Source organism: Pristiophorus japonicus, chromosome 2 (genome assembly GCF_044704955.1).
Source record: "Pristiophorus japonicus isolate sPriJap1 chromosome 2, sPriJap1.hap1, whole genome shotgun sequence".
Lineage (NCBI taxonomy): Eukaryota > Metazoa > Chordata > Chondrichthyes > Pristiophoridae > Pristiophorus > Pristiophorus japonicus.
Genome location: NC_091978.1, coordinates 312,834,739 through 312,859,248, shown reverse-complemented (window position 1 = coordinate 312,859,248; position 24,510 = coordinate 312,834,739). Strand labels below are relative to the sequence as shown.

General features: G+C 45.4%; 1 protein-coding gene and 1 non-coding gene across 2 annotated transcripts in view; both read left to right on the top strand.

Moving 5' to 3' along the window:
* The first annotated feature begins 5,931 nt into the window (after positions 1–5,931).
* trnad-guc (transfer RNA aspartic acid (anticodon GUC)) lies at positions 5,932–6,003 on the top strand. Its single transcript has one exon. It is a non-coding gene; the product is annotated as a tRNA-Asp (tRNA).
* Positions 6,004–8,810: 2,807 nt separating this feature from the next.
* gask1b (golgi associated kinase 1B) overlaps positions 8,811–24,510 on the top strand; it is a 134,442-nt gene continuing 118,742 nt past the window's right edge. Inside the window, exon 1 of the mRNA XM_070871745.1 lies at positions 8,811–9,989. Within this exon, the coding sequence (XP_070727846.1) occupies positions 9,092–9,989 (898 nt within the window). The 5' untranslated portion in view covers positions 8,811–9,091. The remainder of the gene's footprint in view (positions 9,990–24,510) is intronic.

The window sequence follows — 24,510 nt, the reverse complement described above, 5'->3', positions numbered from 1 at the left end:
AACTGCGCCGATGCTCTCAGTAGGCTGCCATTGCCCACCATGGAGGTGGAAATGGCGCAGCCCGCAGATCTAGCCATGGTTATGGAAGCATTTGAGAGTGAGCAATCATGCATCACTGCCCGGCAGATCAAAACCTGGACAAGCCAGGACCCCTTATTATCTCTAGTCAAACGCTGTTTGCTTCACGGAAGCTGGTCCAGTGTCCCAGTGGAAATGCAGGAAGAGATAAAGCCGTTCCAGCGGCGTAAAGATGAAATGTCTATACAGGCAGATTGCCTTCTGTGGGGCAATCGAGTAGTGGTCCCCAAGAAGAGCAGAGATACCTTTATTAATGACCTCCACAGTACCCACCCAGGCATCGTAATGATGAAAGCGATAGCCAGATCCCAGGTTTGGTGGCCGGGTATCGATGCGGACTTAGAGTCCTGCGTTCATAGATGTAATACATGCTTGCAGTTAAGCAATGCACCCAGGGAGGCGCCCCTAAGTTTATGGTCTTGGCCCTCCAAACTTTGGTTTAGGGTACACGTCGACTATGCAGGCCCATTCTTGGGTAAAATGTTCCTTGTGGTTGTAGACGCGTACTCCAAGTGGATTGAATGTGAGATAATGTTGGCTAGCACGTCCGCTGCTACTACTGAAAGCCTGCGGGCCATGTTTGCCACTCACGGCTTACCCGATGTGCTGGTGAGCGACAACGGGCCATGTTTTACCAGTGCTGAGTTCAAAGAATTCATGACCCGTAACGGGATCAAACATGTCACATCGTCCCCGTTGAAACCAGCGTCCGATGGTCAGGCAGAGAGCAGTGCAAACCATCAAGCAAGGCTTGAAGAGTGTAACTGAAGGCTCACTGCAGACTCGCCTATCCCGAGTCCTGTTTAACTACTGACTGCTCGAGACCACACTCACTCACTGGGATCCCACCTGCTGAACTGCTCATGAAAAGAGCACTGAAGACAAGGCTCTCGTTAGTCCACCCTGATCTGCATGAACAGGTAGAGAGCAGGCGGCTTCAACAAAGTGCATACCGTGATAGCGCAAATGTGTCACGCGAGATTGAAATCAATGATCCTGTAACTGTCATGGCCAAAGAGAAAAGCAGGGTGTTTCGGGTCAAACTTTCAAATCAACTCATTCACCAGAAACACTTGGACCAAATCAAACTCAGATTCACGGACTATTCTGAGCAACCTACCTTGGACCCTACCTTTTTTGATCCCCCAACATACACACCAGTGGCAACCGACACCACGGTTGACAATGAAGCAGAACCCATCATCCACAGCAGCCCTGCAGAGCCCAGCACACCAGGCAGCCCAGCAAGACCAGCTGCACAGCAGCCCTGCGAGGGCTCAACAAATGATTCAACAACACCAGTTTCCACACAAGGGCTAAAAGGGCCCCAGATCGACTCACATTGTAAATTGTTACACTATTGACTTTGCGGGGGCGGGGGGGGAGTGTTATAGATGTGGACTTATATTTACTCTGTACAGCCACCAGAGAGCTCATCCCCTTGAGTCCCAAGGGATCCCATAATCGCTTGGGAGCACAGGTATTTAAGGAAGCTTCACAGGTTGGAGAGGCACTCTGGAGACCTGTAATAAAAGACCAAGGTTACACTTTAATTTGAGCTCACGGTGTTCAGTCTGACTCTTTCTCCATACACAACAATGGCCTTGATTGAAACGTGACTCACAGGTGATGACACATTCCCCTTTAATCAAAGCTCCCACTTGGCTGTACCTTCCACCATTGCCTCGCCCAAACCGCGGCTGTGGTGGTATGGCCTTATTACCGATCTCACGGTGTTTGTCCCCCTGCTCCTCTGACACCTTCTCCTTCTTTAAGCATCTCGCCTTGTTCCACCCCTTTCGCCTTTCCTTTAAAATCTTCATTCTCTATTACCTACCCAAGTGCCACACAAAGTTTCTGATTACGATATCTTCATTGCTTTCCTCCCTCAGCCTCTGCACTGAGTGACTTCTCATCCTCGGAGATGTCAATATCTATCTCAACTCATCATGCTCTCCCTCCTCTGAGTTCATTGCCATCCTTTCCTCCCTAAACCTCTCCTTCCATATAAACTCTCCAACCTATATTCACAGCCACCCCCTCCCCGTAGACATGGCAATTGTGTCAATCATAGATAAGCCATCTCTTGTATCCATCTCCACTTACATCCCCCTTTACCCTCCCAACCCCACTTCCTTCGCTATCCCTCAAGTCACTCACAATGGCATCATCAAATTCCCAACTGTCCAGACTTTGACCCTCCATTTACCACAACATTTTTGCAGCTACCAATCTGCTCAACCACACCCTTAACATCCACCTTTGATGTCCTTGTCCCCAGTAAAACCCTTACTCTCTCTCACACTGGACATTCCCCCGGTATGGCCTCCAACTCCCCCCCCTTAAGTCCAAGGGATGCAGACTTGAATGTTTATGGTGGACAACTAGTTCAGCCATTCATCACGAGAGCTAGCTGGACTACATCAAGCACTATCGGGTCCTGCTCTACTCTGCCAAAACTGCTCAATACTCCTGATCATCCTGGAATGTAAACATAACCCCCGACTTTTCTTCTCCACAAACAACTGTCTTCTTAAAACCTTCTCCTCTACCCCTCTACCCTCACTTCCCACAAGTGTGAGGAGCTCATGGACTTCTTTGTCACTAAGATTGAAACCATCTGTTCAGCAGCCTCTACCGCTTCCCTCCCTTCCCCTAGCTCACCAAGCCAAACTTTCCCCATGGTTCCCCCTTGCCCTAGCCCTGAATTTTTATCTTTCACTAATTTCTTTCCTATCTCCCCTCATGGCCTATCTGAGCTCATCTTGTCCATCTCCTGCTCCATCAAACCTATTTCTACCAAACTGCTGACCACTCAAATTCCTTTCCTGGCCTCCATGTTAGCTGACATTGTTAACAGTTCCCTCTGCTCATCAGCTATTGTCCCCCTGCCTTTCAAATCTACCACCATCATCCCTCTCCTCAAAAAACCCACCCTTGAACTTTCTGTCCTTGCAAACCACAATTCCGTCCCAAACCTCCCTTATTTCGCCAAAGTCTTTGAACATGTTGTCATCTCCTAAATCCATGCCCATCTTTCTTATCTATCCAGTCATGATCAGAAAATGAATGGCTTCCCTTCCCGCTCTTGCACTGTTACGTCTAGTGTCCACTAAGGATCTATCCTTGGCCCCCTCCAATTCCTCATCTACATGCTGCTCCTCAATGACATCATCCGAAAATACAATGTCAGATTTAACATGTACACTGACGACACCCAGCTCTACCTTACCACCACCTCTCGCGAGCCCCTTCACTGCCTCTGATTCATCATACTGCTTATCCGACATCTAGTGATGATGAGCATAAATTTCCTCCATTTAAATATTAGGAAGTTCAATGCCATTATCTTCGATCCCTGCCACAAACTCTGTTCCTTAATCACCGACACCATCCCACCTCCCTCGCCACTGTCAGGATGAACTGGATTGTTTGCAAGTCAACAAATATAATAAATGAAAACATAGAATTGTTGAGACACTATGAACACTAGGGTTGTCAATCCTTCAGCATTTTCCTGGAGTCATCACTCACCAGGATTTATTGATTAATCTCTGAGACACTTCTACCAGCAACAGCCATGGACAGCTAAAGAGGTAAAGGAATAAAACTAAAAAAAGCATACAAAAATGCAAAAAATAGCATTGATCCTGGTGAATGGGAGGGATGCAAAGAACAGCAAAAGGTGACAAAACAGATAGTAAGAGCTACAAAAAGGGACTATGAAAAGAAACATACAAGGGATATCAAAATCAACACAAAAGACTGTTACAATTATATTCGGAAAAAGAGGATGGTTCAGAGCAATGTGGGTCCCTTAAAAACTGATAATCATAGAATCATAGAATGGTTACAACACTGAAGGAGGCCATTTGGCCCATCAAGCTCGTGCCAGAGAACGTAAATAGCAGAGGATGGTTGTCTAAATGTTGCTAATGGTGATATAAATGAAAATAAGGAAATAGTGCACATGTTAAATGATTACTTTGCATCAGTATTTACAATAGAGGAAGAGGAAAACATGCCAGAACTTCTTCAAGGTGAGCAGTCCAAGAAGAGAAGTGGGAATTAAACACTAATACAAAAGCAAAATACTGCAGATGCTGGAATCTGAAATAAAAACAGAAAATGCTGGGAATACTTAGCAGGTGAGGCAGCATCTGTGGTGAGAGAAACAGAGTTAATGTTTCAGGTCGATGACCCTTTGTCAGAACTGGAACAAGTTAGAGATCAGCAGACACCGTTCACCTGCTCAGAGTGTGGGAAGGGATTCACTCAGTCATCCACCCTGCTGAATCACCAGTGAGTTCTGACTGAAGAGATATAAAAGCAAAAAGGATCTGCTAAGGCACCAGCGAGTTCTCTCTGGGGAGAGGCCATTCATCTGCTCTGTGTGTGGGAAGGTTCACTGATTCATCCAACCTGCTGAAACACCAATGTACTCGCACTGGGGAGAGACCGTTTCCCTGCTCCGTGTGTGCAGCGTGGCCCTCCCGACTTGTGAAAGAACAACTCCGCAGGTCAGGAAGTATAAGACCTGGAGCAACGAACCCTGGAACATCGTGGTCCTTCAACCTGTGAGAGAACAGCTCCACATGTCAGGAAGTATAAGAGCTGAAGCAGCGAGCCCCGAAGCATCGTGGTCCCTCGATCTGTGAGAGAACAGCTCCACAGGTCAGGAAGTATAAGAGCTGGAGCGATGAGCCCTGGAACATTGTAGCCCCCCAACCTGTGAGAGAACAGCTCCGCAGGTCAGGAAGTATAAGAGCTGGAGCGGCATACCGTTTCAACATCCAGCGTGAGCTGCTCCAATGTGCGACGGCTTCGAGGTAGGCGAATGGGTGACGTCATCAGGATCTAGGTTGCTGTTTGGAATGTGGGCAGGAGCATCGGTGGGGCCCTAGTAAAGCGGAGGAATGGGAAGGTCGTGGCTGATATTCGGTGGGTGATCGTGGCGGAGGTTCAGCAAATGTTTGGTGCGGGGGTGCGGTGGGAGATTGTGGCGGAGGTGCGGTGAATGTTTGTGGCAGAGGAGCGGCGAGAGATTGTAGCGGAAGTGCGGCAAATTAGAGTACGGGGCACAGAAGAGACGAGGGCCCGGGGCAGCACAGGCCAGCCCACACTGTGATGTGTGTGCGCTCTAGGTCCGTGCAGCAGAGCTGGTCTCCAGTCGTCCTGGTTAACCCTTGTCACTGGATAAAGGCCTAGCTCTGTTAAGTCCATGTGGTGGCTGATGTGCAACAGTCACCGCATGTAAAAAAAATCCACGCACAGGCATCTTCCACCCCTTCAACTGGAATTCAGGACTGGAATATTAGGGCCTTCATTGAAACATCTGTGAACTCATGTCATCCTCGTTCGAGGGACCACCTATGATGATGATCAACTATGTTTTTCTCCACAGATGCTGCCTCACCTGCTGAGTATTTCCAGCATTTTCTGTTTTTATTTCAGATTCCAGCATCCGCAGTAGTATAGTGGTGAATATTGGAACTGGTTAAAGTACCATGACACAGGCGCATGCTATAAATACAGTGCCTGTGGGGCTGATCTTCGCCACTCCTCGGTAGTCTTGTTCTTCTGTTGCACTGAATTAATACACAGCAGTGTCCAGCTGGTGCCCATGTCATGAACACATCCTGGAATGGCTTCCAGGTCAGATGCACCAACCTGTAGGTCATTGTATGGAGCCACTTGGGAATACACGTGGTCCGCTCAATAAACTATACTTTGTAGTAGTAAGAATAGAAAGAAATGATGGGATACTATCCAGAAGATTGAAATTGAATAAAATATGACACAGGTTGTTCGGCATGCTATAAATATAGTGCCTGTGGGGTCGATTTTCACCACTCCTCGGTAGTATAGTGGTGAGTATCCCCGCCTGTCACGCGGGAGACCGGGGTTCAATTCCCCGCCGGGGAGAATTTTTTTTAATTCAAAATTAATATAGATCGTTTTTCATATTTACTTTTAAAATTAACCTAAATAACAACATATCTTTTATGTGGTAACTATTTTATCTACAATAAAGCCAATTCTTTGCCGCAAAACAGTGCCGACTCATAGCCTTGAAATTACACTTGCAATCCTGCAGGTGTCAGTCTGAGTTATTATTTGGAGGAGTTGGTAATGAGATAAATGCAACAGTTCGTGCGCTGCTGTATTTCCTTGTTCTGAGTCAAAGTCACCAGCGGTTTAGCTCTTTCACCTCTTTCTAAAGTTGTGGTTTGTAATTATCCACGTCCCTCTGCGCAACACAAAGCGGGATCCAAAGGTATTGCGAAGGGTGGAGGGGAAACTGGCAGCGAGGTTAAATACTGAAAGGAAACGGATTGTACAGCGGCTATTAAAGTGAAAGCCGGAGATCGTAGGCGGGGGTCAGAGAATGAGCAGGAAGAGAAAAGCTCTCAATAGCTGCATGGAACCCACAGTGAGAGGCTGAGGGGGAATAAATGGTGAAAACTCTGCTGTCATCGGCAGAGCGAATTCCAAAGGTCACTTTGTCCATCAAATTCAAACATGGCAATAGTTATTTCCCAATAACGAACCTTTCTGTTTATTTCACCATTATTTTAAAACACTACTACCGCTGGCTATGTGTAGTCTCCTTTCCCAAATTATCGTTACGTGCTAATGTATCATTTACTATTGCCGACTAAATAGCTTCCATAATTAGCGCTGTCAATGATGGCTGGATTACAAGAGTTATTATCAGACGTCTGTAAACTATCCAGGAGTGCGAGGAAGAGGTGTTTATCTAAAGGAACCATCCTATTAAAATCAGTTACATGTTTAAATAAATGGTGATGGTGACATTTTGTAAAACTCTCTCGGTTATGTTCATCTTACTTATAGATATAGAAATAAGATATAGGAGTGAGCTACAGACTTATTCTGAAAAAATATAATCCCTATGAAATTATGAAAGTGTATGTGATTGGCTCTTCTACTATATTTGTCAGAGGTTTTAATGCTCCGTTATTTGAAAGTATTTTAAAATCCTATTTCTAATAGATTGGTAGGTTTTACACATGATAGACAAGATTGTTTGTGAGAGAAAATTGGAATAATCATTGAAGGATAATAATTGAACTAGTATTTAAACTTTTTAGAATATGCTTACTTTAAAACAATACTTCTCAAATAGGAAACGGATAAAGCATACAATACTATTAAATTAAAACCAACACTGCAGAGATATTCCTTGGGACGTTTTACTGCGTTAAAGGCGCTTTTTTCAATACAAGTGTTGTTGTTACTATGTTGTACGATAAGTAAATATGGACAATTGTTAAACAGAAGGCAAGTTCAGAATGTAACACATGCACTGAGACAATGTAACCTGTAGCGTTATAGACGTCGACTTTTGGAAAGATTGACAGAAACGTAAGTGTGTGTTCTGCATTATACTGCAAACTTAATTCATTGTATGTGACGTGCGTTGGAAAGTTTTACAGAGACTCAATAAGGGCTATATAAAGAAAAGCTCGTATTTATTTTTCATTTAATTAAGATTAGAGAGCAATATATCTAACGTTAATTGCTGACGATCGGTTCTCAAGTTCAAATTATTTGTTTTTGAAAGACTATCAATACAACTATTTTTGAAATGGACAGTTCTTTTTGGAAAAATATATATTACATTAAGATCTGTGCAATGTTTAGATAAAATATTATTACTTTTAAGAAAATCTTTCATTTCAATTGCTTACGGATTATGTGTGATCCGTTGTGTTATTTACAATTTTCCAGTAAAAAAAATCCCACCCGCATTCCTCAAAGGGTCAGCGATGTTCAGTGGCCTGGGTGATCTTGCCTAACTATGAATTGAAAGGTCAACAACTCCTGATGCCAATGCTCTTACTGTCGTTTCCCGCTATCCGGACATTTCTCCCCTCTCACCAGTGTTGTAACAAGAGCCAGCTTGCTGAACGGTTGCAAACTGGCTGTCACTGGAGGTGGGAGACCTCAGATATTGTAATGATTTTACTTCAGCAGACCCTGAAAAGCAGTCGCTATTCCGGTATCATCCTCCCAAAATAGACAGATAATAATAACTCTGCTTTCTCTCCACAGATGCTGCCTGACCCGCTGAGATTTCCAGCATTTTCTGCTTTTATTCCAGATTCCAGCATCCGCTTTTGTTTGAGATAATAATATTTGTCTCATCAATCATCACTGCCCACGGCACCCCTCTAAGCTGTGAAACTCATACTGTCTGGAGGTTCATTTCAAGGCTATTAAAAGGTGTTAATTAATCTTGCACAATTAACCATTTGACCCCAGTGAATAAAACTCACGCAATTACTGAGAGACGTGTTTCGTGTTTTCTGATATCTAACAAGTGAAGTTTTCGCAGTGAAGGATTAACCCTATCAGGGTCACTGGTGTTGCCCAAGATTCATAATCTGTGGTGAAATTAACTGTAACAGATGTGGGGCAGCTGCTTCCGGAAAAGCAGCAAGACAGGGAAACAATTCATCTCGCAGGTAATCATAAAACATTGCAAGATATAAAAGAACACATAGGGTCGAATCTGGATAATTTGAGTAAAATTTAAAAGATGCACGATTCTGTGCGACATGTCTCACTAAAAAAGGGACACACGATGTCTGACTGAACAGTTAGAATCGAAGAACTGAAATAATCCATAATGCAAGTTGAGTAGAAGGGAAAAGTGACACTTTTGCCCAATCCTCCTGCCCTCCAATGTGAACACAAAACACCCCCTCTAGTCAGCGCTGTGCAGTTGCTGGCTGGTTCCAGTGTATGTCTCTCTCTCTCTCTGGCGCACTGCTTTGTGGAGCAGTTGTTTCCATTCATTTCCTTCAAAACCTTGATCCCAGTTCCAGAGGGACGCGTGTTGGTATTTCCACATCTGTCTGTGCAGCGGTCAGATCGCCAGGTACGGGGCAGATTGGACAGGGTGTGGGAGTATGTTCCCTCTCCGGGCTTTGGAAACCGCGCCTGTCACCTTCATCTCCCTCCATCATGTTGGGTCACCGCAAGGATGACTTGTTTAAGACCTGGCAAACTCCGTTTCTTCTTGGTTGCCCCTTGTGTCTGGATGGCGAGTGGGAGACGGCCCAGGACCAAGAGGAACTTGCTGATCGCTACAGCGTGTTTGGTTTATGCCTCCTTCGTTGTGATGCAGGGCGATGTTTTATCCCAGGAGCGGCTCTTGGGATATGAGGATAGGAGGGAGGGAGCGCCTGCCAGGCTGCTCCCCAGCAGTCTCCGAGCGGGAGAAAGTGAGCAAGCTGACCCCACCTTCAGCCCCAACGTGGTGTACATCACGCTCAGATCAAAAAGGCGAAAACCGGTCAACATCAGGGGAACAGTGAGGCCAAAGATCAGGAAGCAACGGTCGGCGAAACGCACACGAGCTGTGCAGGAAAGCGATGCCAGCCTGTTGGACAGTCAGGGCAGTGAGCCGGGACCTTTGTTGATGGTGGGCTGGCCGGGTGACCAAAGACTGAGGGCGGCCGACAGCACGGCGGTATCAACCCACGCCAGAGGCCAGGTCAACCCCAACTGGACAAGTTCTCAAAGTGAGTGGAAAGCCAGTGCCGGTGGGAGTAACATCAGGATGTACAGCCAGAGCGCGCCGCCCTGGCTCAGTCCGGGGGACATCGCTGCCATGCGATTCCTGGCCGACGCCAGCATCGCCCGTCTCCAGAGGCTCCCCCGGCCTCCACGCCGGCCCCTGCTTGTATTTGAAGGTGTTGGCAGCGACCGTAACTCCCGAGCCCCGAGTGACTTGTCACCAGGGCCAGGCTGCCGACAACGGTGCGGGGTCCTCAAGAAAGCGGTGGATGTCAGCGAAGTGTTTGCTTTCCATCTGGATCGGATCCTGGGGCTGAACAGGAGTCTGCCCGCTGTGGTTAAAAGAATTCATATTGTTAAAGGTGAGGAGCACTGTGTCATTCAGGTTTCCTTTAGGCAGTCGCTGCAGATCGCAGCCCCCAGAACCTCTGGCTGACGCTGCAGCCAGGCACCCATCGCTGCTGTTTGGATGGCAGCCGGGCTGGACCCCGTTTACACCACCTGGCTGAAACTTGCTGCTCAGGAGATCACCCAGGTATGTCACACATGCACAGAGCTTTACCCAGCAATTATATTTCAAATGTTTGCAAACGGGGCCGTGTCCCCATTGTCTGAATATTTTAATGTGAGACCCCCTCAAGTACTGGGAGGCTACCTCCTGCAGAGAATCTCTCACACTATTTAACTCTGGTCAGACCCTGATTACGGACTTACACAACACCCTTTAGCATTGTAAACCGCTCTACATTAACAGTAAATGTGAACGCACACTTAATTTTGGGAGCTGTCCTGAATTGAATACTCAGGATTAAGGGAAAGCTCTGAGCATGCAGTCGTATGCGCTCCCAGCTGCTGTGTTTTCAGTAGGTTAAGAGCACAGGTGGAAATATCTGCACTCTCTAAACATTTAAAATAACAAGTTTATAAAGTACCGAAGAGGGACTTCCTGAGCACTTATTAAGCCAAGCTTCACTGCACACCATAACTCTATACTCCCTGTGGTTTCCCTCTCAATTGGTGTGAGTCGCCCTCCTCAAGTGCAAGCTCAATCACGTAATCATTTGAAGTGAATTTAAAGTTATTTAACCATTCACCAAGTTAATGTTAAGAAGCTGATGACAACACATCTCATTTATTCACTGCAGACCAGAGTTACTCTTGGCAATAATGTAGATGGCACCAAGCACACTTGGGCATCGTGCTCAGGGAGGGAAAGACAGAAGACCCAATCAATCTGGATGATTTTAGTGAAATACTGGAGAGGTTACAAGTGAAATACATAGAATGTTATAAAATACAGTCCTAAATGCTTAAATAAGGAGATTACAATATCAAGGTAGAATAAATAAATATTTAAAGGTAATAGAAATAGGAAGGTTGAAAAATATCCCAAAATGGAAATGATAAAAGAGCTGAAGAGATGCTGGAACAATCAGGGCTAACAATGAAAACTTAAAAAATAAAAAGGAAACTGCAAAACAACATTTGGGTTTCTTTGGGTAAGCAATATGTTAAAAAGTGAGCTTTTGAAGGATAAAGCATAAGGAGGCTGGGTAACAGTTTTGATCATAGATAATAGTGATAGTAGTTACTTGCTTGGAGCTGAGGATATTGTTAACTACAGATAATGGTTTAAAGCAATATGGAGCCATCTAACTTGAGTTATATGGCTGGCTTTGCACCCCCTTCCAGGCCTGACAAACAGAGCTTTGCACATGAGCATTTGTATGTATATGCAGAGCTTTACTTATTGGCATCTCAATCCCAGTAAAGTGTTGTTGTTAAGGAATGAAAATTCATCTCTTTGTTAATATTAGAAAAGATTAAAAATAATGTTTTAAAAGTGTCCAGCTGCAATGACCACATTTTTAAACTTCACTTTTACTTGTTCCGCTATTGCTGCAACCTGTGCAAAACTAACGTGATGTGAGCGATCTCTCCAGGTGGTCTGCTGAATTCAATTTGGGAGACTTTACATCCAAATGCCATTTATAGTATGCATTTATGTGGAGCTAAGAGTGACTTGTAAAGAACTGGGCAATACATACCAATTTATAGGAAGAAATGTAGCTAAAATTGAAATGGCCATTTCAAAACTGAAGTATTTTAACATTCACAAAGGAATAGGTCCAGATATAAATAGTACTAAGAAAAATGTGGGTAAAAATATGCTCAGTGGTGCAAGTCCAGACAAGCTTATTCAATATAGAAACATAGAAATTTACAGCACAGAAGGAGGCCATTTCGGCCCATCGTGTCCGAGCCGGCTGACAAAGAGCACACAGCCCTCGGACAGCAGCCCTGAAGGTTACATATAAACCTATGAACAATAAACAATGGCGGACAGGTAAAGAGCATCCGGCCCAACCAGTCCATCCCACATAACTGCGATACACCGTGTATCGCAACATTTTACACTTCACTCCATCCAGAGCCATACGATCTCCTGGGAGAGGCAAAAAAACAGATAAAAATCCAGGCCAACTGGGGAAAAAAATCTGGGAAAATTCCTCTCCGATCATCCAGGCGATCAAAATTAGTCCAGGAGATCACTCTGGCCGCATTGAATTCTCTGAAGCATTTACCACCGTATCTACGCCAGCCAACAAGAGATTATCCAATCTAATCCCACCTACCAGCTCCAGTCCATAATCCTGCAGGTTACGGCACCTAAAGTGCCCATCCAAGCACCTTTCAAAGGTAGTGAGGGTTTCTGCCTCTACCACCTTTCCAGGTAGTGAGTTCCAGACCCCCACAACCCTCTGCATGAAGAAGTTTCCCCTCAAATCCCCTCTAAACCTTGCACCAACCACCTTAAACCTATGCCCCCTCATAATTGACCCTTCCACCAAGGGAAATAGGCCCTTGCTGACAACTATATCCAGGCCCCTCAAAACTTTATACACCTCAATTAGATCTTCTCTCAGCCTGCTCTGTTCCAGAGCCTATCCAATCTGTTCTCATAGCTAAGATTCTCCATTCCAGGCAGCATCTCATAAATTTCCTCTACACCTTCTCCAGTGCAATCACATCCTTCCTATAATACGGTGACCAGAACTGCATGCAGTATTCTAGCTGTGGCCTATTCAGTGTATTATGCAACTTAAGCATAACCTCCCTGCTCTTGTATGCTATGCCTTGGCCAATAAAGGCCAGCTTTCTATATGCTTTCTTAACCACCTTATCCACCTGGCCTGCTACTTTCAGGGATCTGTGGACAAGCACTCCAAGGTCCCTTTGTTCATCTGCACTTCTAAATAGCCTGCTGTTTAATTGTATACCCTTTCCTTATTAGCCCTCCCCAAGTGCATTACCTCACACGTCTCCGAATTAAATTCCAATTGCCACTGTTCTGCCCACCTGATCAGTAGATTGATATCCTCCTGCAGTCTATGACTTTCCTCTTCAGTATCAACCACACAGCCAATTTTAGTGTCATCTGCAAACTTCTTAATCATACTCCCTATATTCAAATCTAGATCATTAATGAATACCACAAAAAGGAAGGGACCCAGTACTGAGCACTGCGGAACCCCACTGGAAACATTCTTCCAGTCACAAAAACATCCATCAACTATTACCCTTTGCTTCCTACCTCCAAGCCAATTTTGGATCCAACTTGCCACTTTGCCCTCGATCCCATGTGCTTTTACCTTCATGTGGGACCTTATCAAAAGCTTTGCTAAAGTCCATATACACTTCATCGTACTCACTACCCTCATCGACCCCCCTGGTTACCTCCTCGAAAAATTCAATTAGGTTAGTCAAACACAATCTTCCCTTAACAAATCCGTGCTGACTGTCCCTGATTAATCCTTGCCTTTCTAAATGTAGATTTATCCTCTCCTTCAGGATTTTTTCCAATAATTTTCCCACCACTGAGGTTAGGCTGACAGGCCTGTAATTACTCGGCCTGTCCCTTTCTCCCTGCCATTAACAGTCCTCCAGTCTTCCGGCACCATGCCTGAATCCAAAGAGGACTGGAAAATGATGGTCAAGGCCTCTGCTATTTTCTCTTTTGCTTCATTCAACATCCTGGGATGCATTTCATCCGGGCCTGGGGACTTATCTACTTGCAAAGTCACTAAACCCTTTAATACCTCCTCTCTCACTATGTTTATTTCATCCAGAATTTCACACTCCTCCTTGATAGCAGTATCTACATTGCCCCTTTCCTTTGTGAAAACAGATGCAAAGTATTCATTAAGAACCATACCAACATCTTCCGCCTCCACACAGATTACCCTCATGGTCTCTAATAGGCCCTACCCTTTCTTTAGTTATCCTCTTGCTCTTAATATAATTATAGAACATCTTTGGGTTTTCCTTGATATTACTTGCCAAGGATTTTTCATGCTCTCTCTTAGCATTCCTAATATCCTTTTTAATTTTACCTCTGAACTTTCTATATTTTTCCAGAGATTCTACAGCATTTAGCCGTCAGTATATGACTTAAGCTTTTCTTTTTTTCTTTATCCTCCCCTGTATGTCCCTAGACATTCAGGGGGTTCCATAATTGTTAATCCCACCCTTTTTCTTTAAGGGCACATGTTTGGCCTGAGCCCTCCGGATCTCCTCCTTGAATGCCCCCCACTGTTCTTACACTGATTTACCTTCAAGCAGCTGTTTCCAGCCCACTGTGGCCAAATCACTTCTTAACTTAGCAAAGTTAGCTTTTCCCCAATTTGGGATTTTTATTCCTGGTCTATCCTTGTCCTTATCCATAACTACCTTGAATCTGACTGAATTATGGTCACTGGCACCCAAGTGCTTTCCCACTGATACCCCTTCCACCTGCCCAGCTCCCCAAAACTAAATCCAGGACTGCCCCCTCCCGTATTGGGCTTGTTATCCACTGACTAAAAATGTTCTCTTGAATGCCATTTAGGAATTCCGCAACCTTCCACATATAACCATGATACCAGAAAAATTACATTGGCTAATATGCTTTTGTTCTCTAAGAACTGTTATAAGCATGTTCTGGGAAATTATAAGTCCGTTAGTGTGACTCGGAGTATAGACAGTAGTCTAGAAATTGGATTGCGCTGTTTCATTTTTGCAGGAGTAAAACGAACATCTAAGAATCTAAAAGCAAAATACTGTGGATGTTGGAAATCTGAAATAAAAAGAAAATGCTGGAAATTCTCAGCAGGTCAGGCAGCATCTGTGGAGAGGAAACAGAGTTAACATTTCAGGTCGATGACCTTTTATCAGAACTGGAAAAAGTTAGAGATATAACAGATTTTAAGCAAGTGCAGGGGCAGGGAAAGGGTGAGGGAAGGAAAGAACAAAAGTCCGTGATAGGGTGGATATGTGAATGCCTGTTCTGTGTCAGTGTGTGCCGGTGTCGGATTGGATTGGATTCCTCCCAAAGCATCCAGAGCATGTGTTGGAACTATACAGGAAGCTCATTATAATATTAAAATAAGGGTCCTATGCTGGTTGTAGGACTGTTTTGTGAAATTGTTCTTCCCAGGCCCTGACTCGTTGTGTGATCAACCCACCCAGCAAGTCAGGATACTAACAGTCAGCAAGGCCCCTGCCTGAGTGATATTTAAAGGGCTCAACCTCTCCATACAGGATAGTTGTTGGTTTGTTCTGTTAGGCTGCTAGTCAACCTTTGAGCCATGCTTTGGATATTTTTTGCATTCCAGACTAACTTTCAGTTTTCTGGAAACAACTTTGTGCTGGTGCTGGATTGCTTGTCCGCCTTGGAAATATTTTATTTCAGTCATGTGTGGTCTGGTAGGTCTGGCTTTGGGGCTGGAGTTTGAGACACAGCACTAAAGAAAACAGCAATGAGCAGGAGCACTAAGAGAAGAGGGCACGGTGCAGGAAGCCCTACTCACAGTGGGTCTTCAAGCAACGCTATTCATACCTCATCCAGACTGCGGAGCAATGTGTGAGGCACCAGCACTTCACCAAAGATGGTGTAATGGAGTTCTGTCACCAGCTGGAACCTAAAACCTGGCCATAGACAGCACTGCCCATGGCCCTTAACGTTAATGCTACGGGATCATTACAGGCTGCAGCAGGTGACAGCAGCAACATCGTGCAGTTTGCTGTACAGTGCTGCATTGGGAAGGTGACAGAATCTCTCTACTCCTGGAAGAACACATACATCTCCTTTCCCATGGACCAAGTAAAGCAGGACAAAAGAGCAATAGGCTTTGCATATATTGTAAGCTTCCTTAGAATCCATGGAGTCATAGACTGCAGTCACGTTGCTCTGCATGCTCCCAATCACTAGCCCGACAAGGAAAGAGATACCACTCCCTGAATGTCCAGTTTGTTTCTGACCATAGGCAGTATATAATGCAGGTCCATTCCTGGATTCCTGGCAGCAGTCACAATCCCTTCATCCTGCACCAGTCCTCTGCCCCACCTCTATTCAAATCAAGTTGTCAGGTCACAGGTTAGTTACTCAGCTACAAGAGTTATCCCCTCCAGACACAGCTCATGACTGCTGTCAAGAACCCAGGCACAGACACAGAGCAGGCTTTCAAGTACAGCCATGTTGCCATGAGACATCTGATTGAGCATAACTATCGGCATGCTCAAACAATATTACCACTGCCTGGACAGTTCTAGAGGTGCTCTGCAGTACCTGAACTTGTCTTCAAATTTTTCATTGTGTGCTGCATAATTTTGGTATACAGAGGAACCAGCCCTTACCAGCACCTGGACAGGAAGAAGCGGAGGAGGAGGAGGAAGGCCAGCAATAAGAGGAGAAAGAACAGGAGCATGATCAACCACCTGCCTTACCTGCCAGAGCTCTTAGAGATAAACTTATAAGAAAGCACTTCACCTGAACAAACCCTCCCCTCCTTAATACACCAACAATCCCACCATTCTTATAATCATCTTCCTCACAATCACCTGATTGCATTCTTTTAGACCAACCTCATGCATTTTGTCCTCACAAAACACTAATACCAAATCCAGAACAAAAAACTTTACTCCAACAACTCATGAGTTTCCATGACAGCCATGTAAGCTGTTGCATGAGCTGTCAGAAGTTCCATCATGGTGGGCCCCACTGCCATGTTCATGCAACTGATCACTCAATGTTGGACAGAATGGTCTTCTTCAGTCTCAGAGCCACTGTGTGGAACTTCACTGATAGGCTGCTCAGTGCACTTAGCATTTCTTGGTGTATGCCCATCAGTCTTCTGGACCCTTAAAGTCAGCACTTGAGTCTTCTGGAGGAGACCTAGAATGCTATTTTGCCCTGCTGAGAGCTGGCTCCTGTGCCATCATATCCCTCTGCCCTAGCACACTCGTGCCTGGTGGTTCACTGCGTGAAGACCTGTCTGCTAGCCTACCCTCTAAAGCACACATAGTGTCAGTCTCTGAGTTGCTGCTTGCTATGTTCAGATTCAGGAAGGCACAGGAGCTTCACATTTTCAGCACCTGAAATAAAAGAGAGGGACATGGTTAGCTTTTAGTGTGAAGGGGGAGCAGATAGAGATGACATGTTTGTCATGCAGCATGAGCATGGTGAGATAGAAGTGAGAAACGAAAAGAGGATTAGGCATGGAGGAACTCCATGCAACGTCTCCTCCAGCATTGCCACTCACCATATCCATGGCGCACCCCCTGCCTAAAATGTTGGAAATGGCCTCCTTGAGTTGATAGAGGTTGTGCAGGTGGCCTCTAGCATTTCCACTCGCTGCCTGCTGCCTCATGTTGTGCATGATCTTCCCCTGCAAAAAAGAAGGGAGTGTGTTAGTGACAGCTTTGTGAGATGTTTTAAAAATGTGCATGTGAATGTAGAATAATGGAGTTGTTGTGTGCAAGTTGTGAGACACGGTGAAGTGAGGGTTGCAGTAACGCTAAGAGTAGGAGGTGAAGACTGTGTGAGTAGGAGGAGAAGAAGATGGAGTAAAGGTGGTGCATTGATTGCAAGAGTGAGATGGGATACAGGGAGGGGATGGCTGTGGTGGTGCATGTGTGAGGAGAGCATTACCTCATTACAACCTTGGTCCAAACATGGACAAAAGAGCTGAGTTCCAGCGGTGAGGTGAGACTGATTGCCCTTGACATCAAGGCAGCATTTGACCAAGTGTGGCATCAAGGAGTCCTAGTAAAATTGAATTCAATGGGCATCGGAAGGAAAACTCTCCACTGGCTGGAGTCATACCTCGCACAAAGAAGATGGTTGTGGTTGTTGGACGATCAATCAACCCAGCCTCAGAACATCACTGCATGAGTTCCTCAGGGCATTGTCCAGGCCCAACTATCTTTAGCTGCTTCATCAATGACCTTCCCTTCATCATAAGGTCAGAAGTGGGGATGTTCGCTGATGACTGCACAGTGTTCAGTTCCATTCGCAACTCCTCAGATAATGGAGCAGTCCATGCCCGCATGCAGCAAGACCTGGACGACATTCAGGCTTGGGCTGATAAGTGGCAAGTAACATTCACGCCACACAAGTGCCAGGCAATGACTATCTCCAACAAGCGAGAGTCTAACCACCTCCCCATAATATTTAAGGTATTACAATCGCCAAATTCCCCACCATCAATATCCTGGGGGTCACAATTAAGCAGAAATTTAACTGGACCAGCCACATAAATACTGTGGCAACAGGAGCAGGTCAGAGGCTGGGTATTCTGCGGGGAGTGTCTCATCTCCTGACTCCCCAAAGCCTATCCACCATCTACAAGGCATATGTCAGGATTGTGATGGAATACTCTCTACTTGTCTGGATGAGTGCAGGTCCAACAACACTCAAAAAGCTCAACACCATCCAATAAAGCAGCCTGTTTGATTGGCACCCCATCTACCACCCTCAGCATTCACTCCCTTCACCACCTGCACACCATGGCTGCAGTGTGTGTCATCTACAAGATACACTGCAGCCACTAGCCAAGGCTTCTTTGGCAGCACCTCCCAAATCCCACAACCTCTACCACCTAGAAGGACAAGGGCAGCAGGTGCATGTGAGCACCATCACCTGCAAGTTCCCCTCCAAGTTACACACCATCATGACTTGGAAATATATCACCATTCCTTCATCGTTGCTGTGTCAAAATCCCTCCCTATCAGCACTTTGGGAGTACCTTCACCACACAGACTGCAGCAGTTCAAGAAGACAGCTCACCATCACCTTCTCAAGGGCAATTAGGGATGGACAATAAATGCTGGCCTTGCCAGCGATGCCCACATCCCGGAACAAATAAAAAAAGTATTTGGGTGAGAATGCGTGAGAGCTGTTGAGATAATTGAACTTTGTGCAGCATTGTAATGTAGCCATGTCCTGGGAGCTAAGCTCCTTGCATTTACCTCTTCGGTCACCTCTTCCCAATGTCTGCTAAGGTGTTGCCTTGAGGGCTTTCTATTCCTCTGCCCCCCCCTGTCAACAGCCTGGACCAGGCCTCCAATGCTGCATCAGAGAATCTGGGTGCCATCTCTGACCTCTTACATCCACCTTTCACCTTTCTGAACCTTTCCTACTGTCAGACTGTCAGCAGAAACAGAGCACCTCCCCTTTAAGAGGTGCTGGCTGCCAACTTCTGAACTCATTCCCTCCCTCAATCTTCCCTTCCTCCGGCAATCTACAGGTGTTTAAAAGCTGAGCTTGCTGTCACCTCAACATTACCTAGTCTTCTCAATCCTTCTCAACCTCTGGTATCACGGCCCCTTGCTCTTCATCTCGCATTGTCAATTTAAAAACAACTAACCTATTTTATCACTTGTCAGGGCTGTCAACACGGGAGCTGTTAGGAGAAATGTCTCATCAGAAACAATGAAGCAGATCACAATCCCCTTTCAAACAAGTGGCTCATACCCAAATAAATTCCACAATTCACACAATTAGTAAATTAAACTACAAATTAACAAGATTATTTTTTTATCCGCTTCTTTATTCCTCATTTTGGGAAGTCCGGCAACAACAAACCAAAAAAAAGCACTGGAACTGCGCATGCGCAACTACTTCCGGTCCGTCGGCAGCAGTCGCGTCCATTGTGAAATCAGATGTGTTCAAATCCCCAGAGATCATGCTGATGTTGTACAGTGACCTGATCAGCCCATGCCTGAAGTACTGAATACAGTTCTGGCCACTGTAACATAAAGGAGACATCACTGCCCTGAAGACAGTACAAAGGGTCAAAAACAATTTTAATTAGTATAGCACCTTTAATGTAGAATACATCTTAAGGTGTTTCACCGATGGGCATTGGGAATAAATGCTGAGCCTGGAAGAAATAGAACAGGAGATGAGGTGGAAAACTTGTCTGAAAAGATGCGTTTGAGAATATTTTTAAAGATGAAGAGGTTGCGAGGAGAGTTGAGAGAGTGATTAAAGGATTTACTAGTAATTGTGGAACAAAGGAAGAAGGAATAAACAGTAGGCCAGAATCAGAGAAAGAAAGACTTGCATTTATATAGCGCCTTTCATGATCTCAGGATGTCCCAAAGCCAATGAAGTACTTTTTGAAGTGTAGTCACTGTTGTAATATAGGAAACATCTGCGGGAAGTGTATCCGCCTCCAGCTCCTGACGGACCGCGTTGCGGAGTTGGAGCTGAGGGTGGATTCACTCTGGAGCATCCACGATGCTGAGAATGATGTGAGTAGCACGTGTAGCGAGTTGGCCTTATCGCAGGTGAAGGGTCCACAGCCAGATAGGGAATGGAAGACCAGCAGGAAGAGCAGTGCAAGGAAGGTAGTGCAGGGGTCCCTGCGGTCATCCCCCTGCAAAACAGATACACCGTTTTGAGTACTGTTGAGAGGGATGACTCATCAGGGGAGGTCAGCAGCAGCCAAGTTCATGTTGCACAGGAGGGCAGGAAAAAGAGTGGGAGAGCGATAGTGATAGGGGATTCAATTGTGAGGGGAATAGATAGGCGTTGCTGCAGCCGCAACCGAAAATCCAGGATGGTATGTTGCCTCCCTGGTGCAAGGGTCAAGGATGTCTCGGAGCGGGTGCAGTACATTCTAAAAAGGGAGGGAGAACAGCCAGTTGTCGTGGTGCACATTGGTACCAACGACATAGGTAAAAAAAGGGATGAGGTCCGACAAAACGAATTTAAGGAGCTAGGAGCTAAATTAAGAAATAGGACCTCAAAAGTAGTAATCTCGGGATTGCTACCAGTGCCACGTGCTAGTCAGAATAGGAATCGCAGAATAGCGCAGATGAATACGTGGCTTGAGCAGGGAGGGATTCAAATTCCTGGGGCATTGGAACCGGTTCTGGGGGCGGTGGGACTAGTACAAACCGGACGGTCTGCACCTGGGCAGGACCGGAACCAATGTCCTAGGGGGAGTGTTTGCGAGTGCTGTTGGGGAGGAGTTAAACTAATATGGCAGGGGGATGGGAACCAATGCAGGGAGACAGAGGGAAACAAAAAGGAGACAAAAGCAAAAGACAGAAAGGAGATGAGGAAAAGTGGAGGGCAGAGAAACCCAAGGCAAAGAACAAAAAGGGCCACTGTACAGCAAAATTCTAAAAGGACGAAGGGTGTTAAAAAAACAAGTCTGAAGGCTTTGTGTCTTAATGTAAGGAGTATCCGTAATAAGGTGGATGAATTAACTGTGCAAATAGATGTTAACAAATATGATGTGATCGGGATTACGGAGACGTGGCTCCAGCATGATCAGGGCTGGGAACTCAACATCCAGGGGTATTCAACATTCAGGAAGGATAGAATAAAAGGAAAAGGAGGTGGGGTAGTGGGGTAGCATTGCTGGTTAAAGAGGAGATTAATGCAATAGTTCGGAAGAACATTAGCTTGGATGATGTGGAATCTATATGGGTAGAGCTGCAGAACACCAAAGGGCAAAAAACATTAGTGGGAGTTGTGTACAGACCTCCAAACAGTAGTAGTGATGTTGGGGAGGGCATCAAACAGGAAATTAGGGGTGCATGCAATAAAGGTGCAGCAGTTATAATGGGTGACTTTAATATGCACATAGATTGGGCTAGCCAAACTGGAAGCAATATGGTGGAGGAGGATTTCCTGGAGTGCATAAGGGATGGTTTTCTAAACCAATATGTCAAGGAACCAACTAGGGGGGAGGCCATCTTAGACTGGGTATTGTGTAATGAGAGAGGATTAATTAGCAATCTCGTGCGAGGTCCCTTGGGGAAGAGTGACCATAATATGGTGGAATTCTGCATTAGGATGGAGAATGAAACAGTTAATTCAGAGACCATGGTCCAGAACTTAAAGAAGGGTAACTTTGAAGGTATGAGGCGTGAATTGGCTAGGATAGATTGGCGAATGATACTTAGGGGGTTGACTGTGGATGGGCAATGGCAGACATTTAGAGACCGCATGGATGAATTACAACAATTGCACATTCCTGTCTGGCGTAAAAATAAAAAAGGGAAGGTGGCTCAACCGTGGCTATCAAGGGAAATCAGGGATAGTATTAAAGCCAAGGAAGTGGCATACAAATTGGCCAGAAATAGCAGCGAACCCGGGGACTGGGAGAAATTTAGAACTCAGCAGAGGAGGACAAAGTGTTTGATTAGGGCAGGGAAAATGGAGTACGAGAAGAAGCTTGCAGGGAACAGTAAGACGGATTGCAAAAGTTTCTATAGATATGTAAAGAGAAAAAGGTTAGTAAAGACAAACGTAGGTCCCCTGCAGTCAGAATCAGGGGAAGTCATAACGGGGAACAAAGAAATGACAGACCAATGGAACAAGTACTTTGGTTCGGTATTCACTAAGGAGGACACAAACAACCTTCCGGATATAAAAGGGGTCAGAGGGTCTAGTAAGGAGGAGGAACTGAGGGAAATCCTTATTAGTCGGGAAATTGTGTTGGGGAAATTGATTGGATTGAAGGCCGATAAATCCCCAGGGCCTGATGGACTGCATCCCAGAGTACTTAAGGAGGTGGCCTTGGAAATAGCGGATGCATTGACAGTCATTTTCCAACATTCCATTGACTCTGGATCAGTTCCTATGGAGTGGAGGGTAGCCAATGTAACCCCACTTTTTAAAAAAGGAGGGAGAGAGAAAACAGGGAATTATAGACCGGTCAGCCTAACATTGGTAGTTGGTAAAATGATGGAATCAATTATTAAGGATGTCATAGCAGTGCATTTGGAAAGAGGTGACATGATAGGTCCAAGTCAGCATGGATTTGTGAAAGGGAAATCATGCTTGACAAATCTTCTGTAATTTTTTGAGGATGTTTCCAGTAGAGTGGACAAGGGAGAACCAGTTGATGTGGTATATTTGGACTTTCAGAAGGCTTTCGACAAGGTCCCACACAAGAGATTAATGTGCAAAGTTAAAGCACATGGGATTAGGGGTAGTGTGCTGACGTGGATTGAGAACTGGTTGTCAGACAGGAAGCAAAGAGTAGGAGTAAATGGGTACTTTTCAGAATGGCAGGCAGTGACTAGTGGGGTACCACAGGTTTCTGTGCTGGGGCCTCAGCTGTTTACACTGTACATTAATGATTTAGACAAGAGGATTAAATGTAGTATCTCCAAATTTGCGGATGACACTAAGTTGGGTGGCAGTGTGAGCTGCGAGGAGGATGCTATGAGGCTGCAGAGTGACTTGGATAGGTTAGGTGAGTGGGCAAATGCATGGCAGATGAAGTATAATGTGGATAAATGTGAGGTTATCCACTTTGGTGGTAAAAACAGAGAGACAAACTATTATCTGAATGGTGACAGATTAGGAAAAGGAGAGGTGCAACAAGACCTGGGTGTCATGGTACATCAGTCATTGAAGGTTGGCATGCAGGTACAGCAGGCGGTTAAGAAAGCAAATGGCATGTTGGCCTTCATAGCGAGGGGATTTGAGTACAGGGGCAGGGAGGTGTTGCTACAGTTGTACAGGGCCTTGGTGAGGCCACAGCTGGAGTATTGTGTACAGTTTTGGTCTCCTAACTTGAGGAAGGACATTCTTGCTATTGAGGGAGTGCAGCGAAGGTTCACCAGACTGATTCCCGGGATGGTGGGACTGACCTATCAAGAAAGACTGGATCAACTGGGCTTGTATTCTCTGGAGTTCAGAAGAATGAGAGGGGACCTCATAGAAACGTTTAAAATTCTGATGGGTTTAGACAGGTTGGATGCAGGAAGAATGTTCCCAATGTTGGGGAAGTCCAGAACCAGGGGTCACAGTCTAAGGATAAGGGGTAAGCCATTTAGGACCGAGATGAGGAGAAACTTCTTCACCCAGAGAGTGGTGAACCTGTGGAATTCTCTACCACAGAAAGTAGTTTAGGCCAATTCACTAAATATATTCAAAAGGGAGTTAGATGAAGTCCTTACTACTAGGGGGATCAAGGGGTATGGCGAGAAAGCAGGAAGTGGGTACTGAATTTGCATGTTCAGCCATGAACTCATTGAATGGCGGTGCAGGCTAGAAGGGCCGAATGGCCTACTCCTGCACCTATTTTCTATGTTTCTATGTTTCTATGAAACGCGGCAGTCAGTTTGCGTATTGCAAACACCCAGAAACAGCAATATGATAACGACCAGATAATCTATTTTAGTGATGTTGATTGAGACATAAATATTGGCCAGGACACTGGGAATAACTCCACTGCTCTTCTTCGATATAGTGGCATGAGATCTTTTACGTCCAACAGAGAGAGCCTTTTTTTCATGTTTCATCTGAAAGATGGCACCCTGACAGTGCAGCATTCCCTCAGTTCTGCACTGAAGTGTCTGCCTAGATGTTTGGGCTAAAGTCTCTGGAGTGGGACTTGAACCCACAAACTTCTGACTTTGAGGCAAGAGTCCAAAATTGCAACATGCAGCCAACTGCATATTTGTAAAACTGCATTCTTTACAGATTTTTATTTTACCATTTTAAGCTTCTCCTCAGGTTGATGGGGACTCTGTCCCTGCTTTGAGTGCATGCGTTCAAAATCATTGCTCCAGTGCGAAGGGCCTGTTGACATA